Raw genomic sequence first — 14,078 nt, 5'->3', positions numbered from 1 at the left:
AGATAGCAATTCAAAAAAAAAGTTGAGAATTTAAATCAGGAATTAAAAATTACAAATAGAAAAACTATAAAATCAGACATCAGAAATTTTAAATTTGAAATTAAATTAATCGGCCAAGCTCACATTCAGTATGAAATTTGAATTTGAAAAAATAAAAAATTTGAAATTCATTTTTTCGCTAATTAATCTTTAAATTTTAAATTTCTTATTTCCAAATCTGACATTTAAATTTGAATTTCAATATAGGTATATATTCTTAAATTATTCTTTCACATTTTATAATTCATGATTTGGTATTTTCAAATATAACAATTAAAAATAGAAACAAAAAATGAAAACTAAAATCAAACATTGAAAATTAAAACCAAAAAAATAATATCAAATACAGCAAAATAAAAAATTTAACGTTAAAATTAATCAGTCAAGCTCAAACTCAATATAAAGTTTAAATTGTAAAATAAAAAAAAATTAATAATCAAATATTAGAAATTAGGACTCGAATATTAGCAACAACCAATTCAAAATATTAATTTTTAATTTAGAGTTACACATTTACGGTGTGAAAAATGAAGTTGAAATTTAAAGTTTAAGATTCGAAATTGAAATCGCAAATTTATATTTAATTTTTTATAAAATTTTAACATAATGATTTTTTGCAGCACCAGTTCTTACATTGTCAGATTTTCAAAAGGAAATGGATGTTTTGAAGCAGGATTTCAGCGTTCTTATACTAACAAATACCGAAAAAGCTATCGAAAAAAGTTTCCAAGATAACTTTGCCAGGTTTTCATCACTTTTTGAAATATATGGAAAACGTTTGGAACTGACTTCAAAAGATGAATCGCTTGTGGAAAAACATTCGTTGATAGACAGCGAAGAAGATCTAAGTACCTGGAATTCTGCATTATCCAACAGTGATATTGAACACAAAAATGCGAGTTATCAGATGCATTATTAGTTAACAATTATAATCATGGAATTTGTATTTTCTAGCTGACGTATTTTTCTAAAATAATTATCCCTAATTCGTACAATGGCAATGGTGATCACGCCTGCTATACTGCGGTCGACTGTTTATTTACAAGAAACTTCTGGAATCAGTTTACTTGGACTGGTATTAACAGAGGAGCTAAGTCCAAGCGTGGGTTTCGTGAGTTTGGTAACGTTACCCAGCTTATATTAAAGATAGTACAAATCGGAGACCCCTTGTATACAGCTCAAAAACTGGAAGCATTCTGTAAAACAAGGCTATTCCGATATGCAAAAGCCCGATTTAGCAATAAACAGTTGAGACGTTCAGCATGTAGGCCAGGAAGGAAATTGATTACTAAGAAGATTCTAAATCAAACTGATTTCAGTATTTTGGTTCAAACTGTTCATACTGGCGCTGGAATCGATAAATCCGTTCATGAGAGCAAAGAATATTTTCGAAATGTTCAAGATACCGAAAGCGGAAGTGAGAATGATGATCTTAATGGTTCTATTGAAGATTCGAAAGGCGGCGTTGAGGAGTCAGATGAAGAATAGTTTCTTATGTTTTATTTTTTTTTTAATTCTTTTTAATAAGAAAAGGTTTTTAATACATACAAACAAATTCCAAAAATAAGTGTAGACACACGCAACGTTAAGTATTATATCTATGCAAGAACAGAATATCAATCTAAGGTGTGGAGCAATGGTATGAAAACAGTTTCATTTTTCCAGTAAATGTTCACAAACTTACAAATGACCGAATTCACATTAAATAAGTGGGTTGATGAAAAATTTGTAGTATTCAAGCAAGCACTGTATATGTGTAAATATGATGACTTAAATGGGGTTTGAAAGAAATCCTGTTTTCTAAGCAAGTATTTTCCTTCGATTAGATGTCTATTTCCGGTTTTTCTCAATCCAGTCAGGCAAACAATTTTTAAATCATTTGTCAAATACCACTGATTGTTGAAGTTTGTAGTCAGTATAAAACTTTTAAATTTAATTTTGGCCATAGTTGCAGTTTGTTCAAATGAAATGATAAATTCACTGTCGTTATCAAAAGACGTTGGTTTCCTGTTCTGCATTGCTTCTGTTATACGTTTTGCAACTTGTGCGAGGGGATTCGGTCCAGTGCGCAACATTTTTTTAAGAGAATGTAACGCGTTTTCAAAAGGGTATGCTGACAATGACGGTAAACATCCAAACCTTTCAACCTCATCAACTACATGACAGACATTATGTACGTTACTAGTCACGTATTCTGCTCCATTCAAATATTTATAATTTATAACGAAATCGTTGCACAAATCGCGTGCAATATGTGAAAAATTGCAATATTTTTTCGCAGAACAGACACGTACAGCACAGAAGAGATGAAGAAAATGTACGTAGTACTTTTCAGGCAAATAATTTTTAAGGATAACTGCGCCAACATAATTGAGGAAATTTCTGTGTTCCAATCCTTTCCACAGACCAATGAACTCTAGAGAATGCATTCGACGATGCATTTCGAGTGGAAATCTTACACTGATTAGAAATTGCGTTATTTCTTGCTTTTGAGTTGTACTCCATTTCGTTTTTTTCTGTCATTGAACCAGTGCGCCAAGCGTTCATCAATTTCCTCATCACACCTAATTCAAGTAAATGCAACGAATCAGCAACAATTATGTCTTCTACCATATCAATTGGCAATTTCGTCAAAGGACTTTCACCTCGTTGATGTACTGTATATCCGTTTTCGCGAAATATTTCATTCGTTCGTTTTGGAGCCGTTATTTTAGGATAAGTCATGGTTTTTGCCGTGTAAGAGTACGTTCCCTTCGTTGTGCATTTCATGCAACCATACTTTCCGTTGAAGCTCGTTACGCATTTAATGAATGCACGTGCTGGAGTATCACAGATGAAACATCGTATCTTGACCAAAATTTTGTGGCCGTTGATCACGATGCCACTGCTTAAGATTGGAAGCAGCTCTACAATGAATGGATCTAGAAACTCAGCTGAATCTTTAGGTTTGCTGGTTCCGTAGAATATGCCAATAATCATTGGAGGCTCAGTGGGAAATTCATGTATATTACATAAGATCGGCCAGAAATTTTTTATACTGCTTTCGTAAATAGGTAGTCCATCAACATTGACATTTAATGATATGCAAGTTGGTTTGTCAATGTTTTTCAAGCTAAGATTCAAGCAGAGTTCAAGGCCTTGATGCCAGTATGAACCTCCACTTTTCATGGTTGTGATAAATAAGGAACTAGGAGTTTTTAAAACGCTTCGTGGATCTGTGGGCAGTTTTAGGTGAAGGTGTCTGTTCAATACACTAAGAAGTGATTTTAAGGCTAGATGGGAAATGTTGAAGTCACTGGTCCAATTTCCAATATCTGCTGTTAACCCTTTGTAAGTATCTAAAATAGAAACTAGTTGATAATTTTTGATTACATCTTGTCAGTATTTCGAATATAACCCGCATGCTGTACTGCTACACCTTCAAGCTCCGAGGCTTTTGTATCAGCTGAATTATCAGATGAATTAGCAGGAGTACCATCAATACCCTCTGCGACTGAAATTTTATATATGTCTTGCTGGTTTCTGTTGTCACCTGATCCAATAACAGATTCTTGCTGGGTACTGTGAGAATGATTATTGTTCCAACGGTTTCGATGTTTTTTCAAAAGACGGCTATATGTGCCACTCTTTTTTATTTCAACTAGTTTTTTTCGGTGCAACGCTACTTTCATCTTGCAGTACAAATTTCAACTTCAAGTGTAAAGAGAACTGATAATAAACATTTACATTTTATATTGAATTACGATTTCCCTAAAAAGATCTTATTGCACGCGTTAGGATTTAATAACGAGTTTTGGCAGCGAAACAATGCACGTTTATACGATTTGGATTTTTCTTGATCATTTGAACGACTTAGGACGTAAATGTTAATACGATCATATGTTGACTGGGTGAGAACCTTTGCAAACCGTGGAGAAGGTGTTCGAGAGAGATAGAGAGACATTGCTCACCTGGTTGAGTGGCTGAGGTGACAGGTTTTCTTGTACATGCCTGCGGGAACAGGCCCTCCACACCGGTAGCCGCTGTAGGATCAATCCGAGGTTCGGGAACTTCTACAGTCGGGACCGGTGGGAGAAATTGCCCGGGGTTAACGGACCCCAAACCGGCTGCCGTGGTGATTTGTGAGCATTTAAACGATGATTTAGGCGATGGCGAGGCCTGATGGAAGATTGAAGCTGATGGTCGGGAGCTTGGACCTTCTACCGGATCCCACCTTAGGTAGAAATCTCGCATAGCTGGTGAGGAAAAGACAGCCAGGAAATTTGGGCGGTTTATTGGAAAAGTTAATGTACTTGCCTGCGATAACAGGCTCTTCACGCGATAGTGGTCGGTGGTGGACTGGTTTTGCTTTTGTTCATGTTGGGTGTGGGTGGCTTGTCGTGGACAAGAATGATACTCTTCTGCATTCTTCGTCGTTGTTGTTTTCGTCATTGATGATTACGGTGTTGAGTTTTGTGGGCTGATTGTTACAAGTTGATTGTGATTTATTGTGTTTTTTGGCCATAAGAAGGAGAGGAATTTTCGCCGATGTCTATTTCATAATCTGAAATTTCTACCGTTATTTCCTCCGGTGTTAAGATGGGAGGTTGATGTTTTATTGGTAATTGCGATTTCTAAGCGGGGGTTGGCTGTTTTCCGGAGAACATTCCTGGTTGCTCCAAGAAGAAGTAATACGAACATTTCCGCGTTTTGATTTTCGTCTAGGGTCAGTTTCATTTTCGCTGGTATTACGTGCCTCAGATTGAATTTTGTCTTGTAGTTTTTGGATGTACTTTTTCATGGCGGTGTTTTTTATTTCGAGTTGTTTGAGTGTTTGTTCTTGTTCTTGGAATGTTTTAAGCAAGCTGTCGAATTTATTGTCTTTTTCTTCTTGTGCTTTAAGGATTGCATCTATTTTTTCCTCTAGTGCTTCACTTTTTTTGACTTTTTCACTGAGGAGAGCGATCATATAATTTTTTCTTTCATTCTCTTCCTGTTGTGCATCCAGTCGGGCCCGGTCAAGGCGTGGTTGGGCAGCCGCTTAAGAATAGTTAGTGTGCCCATCAATTGTTCTTTTTCTTGCCTCGTCGTAGGAGAGGTTGTAATCGATTTTTGTTTGGATGATAGTTTTTTTCTTCTTTGTATTTTCTGCATTTTCGGTTCGACGGTCTGTGGCTATCGTTACAGTGGAGGCAATGGGGCTCTTCTTCACATGTTTCTCTACCATCTTTGTGCAATTCTTAGGGCCAGAACATTTGACTTTAGTGTGTCCGTAGTGGTAGCATTGGAAACAAAGCATCAGTTCAGGGTAATATGTTCGTGTTGCAATTCGTAGTAGTCCTATTTTCACATACTTGGGGTATGTTGTTTGGTTCATGGTCAGAATAATGACTGGGGTATTTTTTATGCGTTTTACCGCTTTCACTCGTTGGCTCTCCAGCTTGCTCATTATCCGTCATATCGACTAAATCCCAGGATGCGATAACACAGCGGCAAGAGTTGAGCGCAGGGTGCAGTTTAATTTCGATCTCTGTTCCGTCTAATAAGTGAGTAAGGTTGATCAACTTTTCAATCTGCTTTGGTTTTCTCGTTTTAAGTATGTATTGTGTACCTCTTCCTACTGTTCTGGCTCTTTCGATATGACCAACCTGCGTTTCAATGCTTTTTCCGATAAGGAGAGGATTTTTTGGCAGAGGGCCTTCTTCTCTACCTGTCACAAGTAGAGTTGTTACTGCCCCAAATTCGTTTCGGTGATCATATAATGCAGGAAAACTTCTCCTAGGGGGCTCATCGGAGCCATCCCCACTGGTAGAGGCCATATGGCCTCGGCGATGTAGGGTCTACGGCACTATACAAATTATACAAATTGTTTTCCCTCACACGTAAATAAAAATCGAATAGTGTCTGATTCACTTTGCTGATCTAGTGGTCGGACTTTTATAGAACCAAGTTTTTCCTCTTTCGCACGAAAGTGGTCGGGCGGTAGTTTGTTCCAGTCACTGTTTGGTTTTCACCACTTAGTCGCTTTCATACGCCTTACGGTATGCTATGCCGCAGATCAGTCGACTTTAGTGGTATAGCGTACTTGGTTCGTGCTGTTAGTTGCAATCTTCCATGCAAGACCCGGTACTGCGTACAGCCGGCTATTGTATTAGCAAAACAATGCCGACCTGTTTGGCTTTCTACACTTCCACCAACTTGGTAAATTAAGTAGTTTTTTCGGTTTGCTCGGTTCGTATCAAGGGGTGTTTCACCACGATCGCACTCTTGAAAGAGTAGTTTCCCGATTGGACTCGGGTGGTGTTCTTGTTCTTAAATTTAACACTCCGAAAAAAGCCTTCGTAACTCGCACGATTTTTCTTCCTGTTTATTCTTTCACAGACAAACGGACGATGGTTGGATTAAGTGAAGTAAGATCTGGGAAATGTAGGATGTTTAAGAAACTGGAGTCATGCTGCCATGGACCGAATGCGCTGGCGTAATATTGCAACACAATTGAAATCTCGAGGGATGTAAGTTAGTATGTGGGATTTGAAATATGATTGGTGACTTAGTTTTTAGGTTTAGACAGGCATGCCAATGGTAAAGTCTTTTTTTTGCTGTCTTTAAGGATGTGTTTGCTGTAACTATTTGATCGTGATACCTATTCACACTGGAAGTTCGAGAGTCGAGAGGACGTATTGGCAACAGAGCATCACAAAAGGAAACGAAAAATGTACTCCGTGTGTCGAAGCTGGTTGCGAATGTAGAATAGAGAAGAAGCTGTTTTTTATACAGACGTTCGTGTCCGCCATACACAAACAGCGCGTGTCGGTAACAGCCCGAATCCACCGGAAACATTTTCCCTCTCTTTTCTTTTTTGCCTATGAAGGATGTCGGGTGACGGCTGTTAAAAAAGGCTGTGGGAAGAAGAAGCGTAAGGACAGCTCGGCAATTCACCGACAGCCTTCGTGCAAAGAAAAGTAAACTTGGCAATAGAGTGGCCGTGCACTAAAGGATGTGTGCATCGCATACCGAATGTTATATGCAACTACACATGCCATCGTCGACACGGGAATAAGATGAACAGCAAAGAAAGAAAAACATTCGTGTATGGGGAACTAGACGGCAACGTTATAGTCACAATATATTTTATCTGTCGGGTGACTTTAATTCGCCAATACCAACACTGTCATAGAGGGACGCTCTCGGATGTCATCAAAAAAATGTCATCGCTCGATACATTTTTTTCCCCTGGGTTTGGATCGACAATTATTTTGCGAATCAAATGTGGGATTTTGTTATAGGATTGCTTTGGAATTAGTTTGGGAATTTGAATTAGGGCTGCTTACATTCGACACATTAAATCACTCCATTCTATTGAAAAAACAAGAAAGCTATGGAATTAGGGGTATTGCAAACGATATAATCCATAGCTATCTGTCAGCAAGGAAACAGTTTGTGTCTATTGATCTATACAGAAGTTCATTGATGCCTATTGAAGTGGGTGTGCCACAAGGAAGTAATATAGGTCCGCTACTATTTCTCCTGTATGTCAATGATTTGTACAGGCTCCGGCTGACAGGCGTCCCACGTCTATTCGCAGATGATACTCTTTTATCCACATCGTGATGTTGGGCTTATAGTGCGACAGATGAATAGTGATTTGAACACTCTTTCAGAGTTTTTCAAAGCCAACTTACTCTCACTTAATCTTTCAAAAACAAAATGTATGTTCTTTCACTCTCCCAGAATTCCTGTGCAGCCACATGAAAATGTTATGCTAAATTCATGTGTAATCGAGGAAGTTACATCATTTGGGCATCAAATGGTGAGTAGACAACCTGGAAGGAGCGTCAAACATAGCTTCGGCCCTCACAAGTTCCTATCTCACACCTCCACGAGTCATATGATTACACTAGACTGCCGGTTGAAACATGAATACAACTGGTTGGTGTTGCCTGGGCAATGTTGTCATCCGACAGTAGCTAAGTGAGAAGGTGCGACGCGATCATTGGCGCGTTAACCATATTCCGGCGGTGGAGGAAATGCTTCGCCAACCCAAGCGTCTGTTCACCAAGATGGTGCGGCTCAAAACAGCGTCTGATCTCCATGTTAGGAGCAGCTGATCAACGTCCTGGTGGCAGCGTGAGATTCTAAACAGAGCTGATACGATGGTCCCCCGGTGAGACAGGGGGTTGGGGAAGGCCCAACGAGCCGCCCCGGAAAACGACATGTTACAAACAACGTAAGAGATAATACGGATCGGAACAATCGGCATGGACCTAGGCAACGAAATAAGGACTACGATTGGAAACTTGGGACATGGAACTGCAAATCGCTCTGCTTTCCAGGATGCGACAAGAGAATTTATGACGAGCTACATCCACGCAACTTCGAAGTCGTAGCGCTGCAGGAACTTTGTTGGATAGAACAGAAGGTATGGAAAAGCGGGCACCGGGCGGCTACTTTCTACCAGAGTTGTGGTACTACCAGCGAGCTGGGAACCGGCTTCATAGTACTGGGTAAGATGCGCCAACGCGTGATAGGGTGGCAGCCGATCACGCAAGGATGTGCAAGTTGAGGATAAAGGGCCGGTTCTTCAACTACAGCATCATCAACGTGCACTGCCCACATGAAGGAAGACCCGTCGACGAGAAGGAAGCGTTCTACGCGCAGCTGGAGCAGGTCTACGATAGCTGCCCGCGACGGGACGTGAAGATCGTTATTGGGGACTTGAATGCTAAGGTAGGACGGGAGGCAATGTACAGACCGGTAATTGGACCAGATAGCCTGCATGCCGTGTCTAACGATAACGGCCATCGGTGCGTAAACTTGCGGCCTCCCGTGGTATGGTAGTCCGAAGTACCTTCTTCCCCCGCAAAGGTATCCACAAATCCACCTGGAGATCACCCGACCAACAGACAGAGAGCCAAATCGACCACGTTTTAATCGACGGCAGGTTTTTCTCCGACATCTTCAACATTCGCACCTACCGCAGTGCGAATATAGATTCGGACCACTACCTAGTAGCTGTGTGCATGCGCTCAAAACTATCGACGGTGTATAACACCCGCCGAAGTCGAACGCCGCGACCAAATATTGAGCAACTGTGGGACGCCGAGGCTGCACAGGAATACGCGCAGCAGCTGGAGGCAGTGCTACCTACGGAAGAGCAGCTTGGCGCAGCTACCCTTGAAAATGGCTGGAAAAGCATCCGATCCGCCATAGGTAACACTGCAGTAGCGCTACTAGGTACAAGGGCCCCGAATCATAGAAATGACTGGTTTGACGGCGAATGCAAACGGTTAGTCAAGGAGAAGAATGCAGCACGGGCGAGAATGCTGCAACACCGTACGAGAAGGAACGTGGAACGATACCGACAGGCACGGAACAGCCAAAACTCAGTTCTCCGAAGAAAGAAGCGCCAGCAAGGGGACCGAGATCACGTAGCGATGGAAGAGCTGTACCAAGCTAACGACACTAGGAAGTTCTACTAGAAGCTGAACAGCTCCCGCAAAGGCTTTGTGCCGCAAGCCGATATGTACAGGAGCTTGGACGGCAACCTCCTAACAGACGAGTGTGAGGTGATCGAAAGGTGGAGGCAGCACTTCGACGAGCATCTAAACGGCGATGCAGTAGAGCGCGAGGACGGTATGGCAATTGATCTTGGTGCACGAGCAGAAGACATCAGAATTCCAGAATAGGTGGAGGAGGAGATTGGTCGGCTGAAAAACAATAAAGCTGCTGGAGTTGACCAACTTCCCAGCGTGCTATTGAAATACGGTGGAGAAACACTGGCTAGAGCCGTGCACTGGGTCATTGTCAAGGTTTGGGAGGACGAACGAGTACCGGAGGAGTGGATGGAGGGTATTGTGTGTCCCATCTATAAAAAAGGCGACAAACTGGAGTGCTGCAATTAGCGGGCAATCACTCTGTTGAACGCCGCCTACAAGGTTCTCTCCCAAATACTTTGCCGTCGACTATCACCAATTGCGAAGCAGTTCGTGGGGCACTACCAGGCGGAATTCATGGGTGCCCGCGCCACCACGGATCGGATATTCGCGGTTCGGCAGGTTATGCAGAAATGCCGCGAATATAACGTGCCCACACATCATTTGTTCATCTATTTTAAATCGACGTACGACACAATCGATCGGGACAAACTATGGCAAATTATGCACGACTACGGATTTCCGGACAAACTGACGCGGTTGGTCAAAGCGACGATGGATCGAGTGATGTGTGTAGTTCGAGTTTCGGGGGCACTCTCGAGCCCCTTCGAAACCCGAGGAGGTCTAATACAAGGTGATGGTCTCTCGTGCCTACTGTTTAACATTGCCCTGGAAGGTGTCATTAGAAGAGCGGAGATTAACACGAGTGGCACGATATTTGAAAAGTCGGTTCAACTGTTTGGTTTCGCCGACGATATTGACATTGTGGCTCGGACGTTTGTGAAGATGGTGGATACGTACATCGGACTAAAGGCTGAAGCCAAACGGATTGGACTGGTCATCAATGCATCGAAAACGAAGTACATGAAAGGAAGGGGCTCACGAGAGGACAGTGCTAACCTCCCACCTCGAGTTCAAATTGGTGGTGATGAAATCGAGGTGGTTGATGAGTTCGTGTATCTGGGCTCACTGGTAACTGCCGACAACGATACCAGCAGAGAAATTCAACGGCGCATTATGGCAGGAAATCGTGCATACTTTGGTCTCCGGAGGACGCTCCGACCGAGTAGAATTCGTCGCCGCACCAAGTAAACCATCTACAAGACGCTGATCAGACCGGTAGTCCTCTACGGGCATGAGACATGGACTATGCTTGTGGAGGACCAACGCGCCCTTGCGGTCTTCGAGCGGAAGGTGTTGCGTACCATCTTCGGTGGACTGCAGATGGAAAACGGAGTGTGGAGAAGGCGAATGAACCACGAACTGCAGGAGCTGCTTGGGGAGCCATCTATCGTCCACACCGCTAAGATAGGCAAGTGCGGTGGGCTGGACTTGTTGTAAGGATGTCAGACGACAGCCCGGTAAAAATGGTTCTTGAAACCAATCCGTCAGGGACGAGACGGAGAGGTGCACAGCGGGCAAGGTGGATCGATCAGGTGGAAGACGACCTGCGGACCCTACGCAGACTGCAGAGCTGGCGAACTGCAGCCATGGACCGAGTGGAACGGAGACGACTCTTACGTACAGCAAAGACCACACCACGGCTTGGGACTGTTTGGTAAGTACATCATTTAAATACTTGGGGTTGATCTTGGACTCAACACTCTGTTGGTTCGAACATATTAAGCATATCGAAAAGAAACTTAACTATCTCATCATCGCCTGGGGTCAGGCTTGCAAATCCTCCTTAAGTAAACTTCAAACGCTTCAAAACAGATGCTTAAAAATTATATTTAACATACCATTGCTATTTCCTACTTTGCAGCTTTACTCCGATAACTCTCACAATATTCTTCCTATCAATGACCTTTGCGATCTGCAAACTAATATGTTTGTTCACGACATTCTTCGTAGCGAGAAATTCCACCATTCGATTCAGTTACCTTCTGCTAGCCACACTTATTCTACAAGAAACGCAAACAATTTGCGATTCCTGAGAGCACACACAACATTAGGTCAAAACAGAATATCAATTATTGGTCCAAAAAAATACAACGCATTGCCAACAACATTGAAGCAAATACACAACCGTAACAGTTTTAAATCTATTCTGAAAATTTTCCTGAAGCAAAATCTTTGCGATATTCTTGGTTAAAGTTGTTATATATTTAAGTTAGTCGTAATTTAGTCTACCAGAAATGTTCCTTATTCTCATGTAGCAGTAAATTCAGTGAGTCTCTTAAAAGGAAATTATTTTCCACTGAGACGTCACATCAGCAGAGCCTTACCCCAGGATAGCCCAGGGAAGGTAAATATTCTTTGCAATCATGCAGAGAAGTGCAATAACTCTACTGTTTAATTTTGTATTTGAATTTTTGACTAACGATTCAGGTACACTGGTCTTCAGGTCTCTGGTAGAAGAAACTTACCCGAAAAAAATAGTATCGTTCTAATACTCTTCATTCGACAGTTTAAGGTGTTCCCTTTAATATACCACCAACATTGAAATGTCCTATTGGCGGGTCTAAAACAATTTGGAGTGAAAAAATTGCTAAAAAGACCAACAATATGCTAAAACTTTTAGTACCTACGCCTAATCGATTTCTCTTAAAATTGATATGGTAATTCTATCCTATAAAGTTTCTGTCGAGGTTACATTATAAGAAATTTGCATTTTTTTTCAATTGTAATTTTTGGAGTTTTTTTTCTTTTTTCAACAGAACTAGGTCCTAAATTTAAACAATACTTTTTATAGAGCAACTCAAGAGCATTAATTGGAAGTGGTAAGAAACTGCGCCGCTCAAAATAGACCGAGTAAATTAATTTTTTATAACAATCTCTAGGCTTCGTTTTGTACCATTGGAAATATATAACATATAATCTCCACGCTGGTCTTGAGGTACGATGTACAAGGTACGAATTTTGGTAGCATATTACAGGGGACAGCTCAAGCTTTCAAATGACGAGTATTAGAGCGATACTGATTTTTTTCGGATAAGTTCTTCCAGCGGAGACACCATGAGGTTAACATGAGATTTAAATCATAATTGACCTACCTGCCGAGATGCTCGTCAGCTGATAGTTGATCTTAGCGTTCGGAGTATTGCGATCGTCCCGATCGGTAGCAGTAAATGGTACCACTACAGGAGCGCCTTTCAGAGCGTCCTCTTTGAGCAGTAGCTCTGGGTACTCTGGCATCTCCGGTGTTTGATCATTGATATCCAACAGAACTAGTGTAAACAGTGCTTCGGCTGTATTTTTCCGTCCCGAGCTGTTCGGATTGTCGTGAGCTTTCACGCTGATGGTAAATCGTTCTATTCCATTGTCCCGATCGAGCAGCCGATTGTTCTCCTTCACCACCACTCTTCCGAGTTGTCGTGATCGTTGATTCGCGGGTACCGATTCAACTATGCTGTTCACCTCGAAATAGTATTGCAGGTTTTCCGAACTGGTCTTGTAGTCAATTTCGAATGCAACCGTGTGGAACGGTTCATCACGATCCAGATCAGTTACTTCCATCTCGAGAATCTCCGTACCGGATGATGATTTCTCCCAGATTTCTACCTTCTCCGGCATACTTTCGAATGAAGGGATCTTATTGTTCGTGTCGGTAATGGTAATCTGAAGCGTACCGTGCGTTTCGAAGAGACCATCGCTAAGGGTTATGTTCAACGGAATATAATAGGTAACCGGGATGTCGCAATCAATTGGTTTTTCCGTTGCGTTCACCGACAACATTCCTGTTGCATCTATCATAATCCAGCCTTCGTGATCCGTCACCTGTGGACTGTTGACTGCTGTTAGTGGGGAATCCTGTTATGTGGCTCATGTTCATACTTACGATAAATTGTAACTTATCTGGTTAAATTCGGGACCATCTTTGTCTTCGGCAGCTATGCTGCCAACGATCGTTCCCGTTTCAGCTTCTTCCAGCACGAACCGATCGATCTGAAGTGTGTTTCCCTTAAACTCCGGAGCATTATCATTGACGTCCTTAATCTGAACAACGATAATGGCCTCCGTGTCACCCGGTGGAACCACTTGGTTGGAGTCTACCAGTTTTACTGTGAGAAACAACGTCTCGTACGTTTCGTAATCCAACTTTTTGTTAATAGTTTCCTGGTCAAGTTCTGGATTAACTCGTATTTTTCCGACAACTCGATTTCGATCCTCTCTGTTGACATCGAAAACTAAGCATCTGTGGTAAGCGAAATGTTAGTGACAATGTTTTGTATATAGAAAGCGAACTACCCTTCGAATTTCTCTGGAGCAACTTGCCGCCCTTCTTTCACCCCGTAACTCGTCTGCCAGTCTATTGTAAACTGAAGGTCGGCTGTGGTATCTGGATCAGTTCCAATGATCTCGGCATCTGAAAGTTCATCGATAGTGATAGCCGTGTTTGGTTCAGAGTTCTCAGCGATTTGCATTACTCCTCGGGGCTAAAACAGAGACAACGGATTGTGATGA

At 41.9% G+C, this 14,078-nt stretch overlaps 2 protein-coding genes across 7 annotated transcripts in view; one reads left to right on the top strand and one right to left on the bottom strand.

The window, feature by feature from the left end:
- Positions 1-14,078, top strand: part of LOC129733887 (uncharacterized) — a 302,189-nt gene that overhangs the window by 112,623 nt on the left and 175,488 nt on the right. The window lies entirely within an intron of this gene.
- LOC129733881 (cadherin-23-like) overlaps positions 1-14,078 on the bottom strand; it is a 66,446-nt gene that overhangs the window by 24,818 nt on the left and 27,550 nt on the right. For all 6 annotated transcript variants that reach the window (XM_055695456.1, XM_055695458.1, XM_055695457.1 and 3 more), the window contains exons 8-10: positions 13,863-14,050; positions 13,453-13,809; positions 12,668-13,398 (exon numbers count right to left, since the gene is read on the bottom strand). In XM_055695456.1, coding sequence (XP_055551431.1) covers positions 12,668-13,398; positions 13,453-13,809; positions 13,863-14,050 — 1,276 coding nt within the window. The remainder of the gene's footprint in view (positions 1-12,667; positions 13,399-13,452; positions 13,810-13,862; positions 14,051-14,078) is intronic.

This window comes from Wyeomyia smithii, chromosome 1, assembly GCF_029784165.1.
Source record: "Wyeomyia smithii strain HCP4-BCI-WySm-NY-G18 chromosome 1, ASM2978416v1, whole genome shotgun sequence".
Classification (NCBI taxonomy): Eukaryota; Metazoa; Arthropoda; class Insecta; order Diptera; family Culicidae; genus Wyeomyia; species Wyeomyia smithii.
Note: the sequence above shows the minus strand (reverse complement) of the source record. Positions and strands in the feature narration are given on the sequence as shown.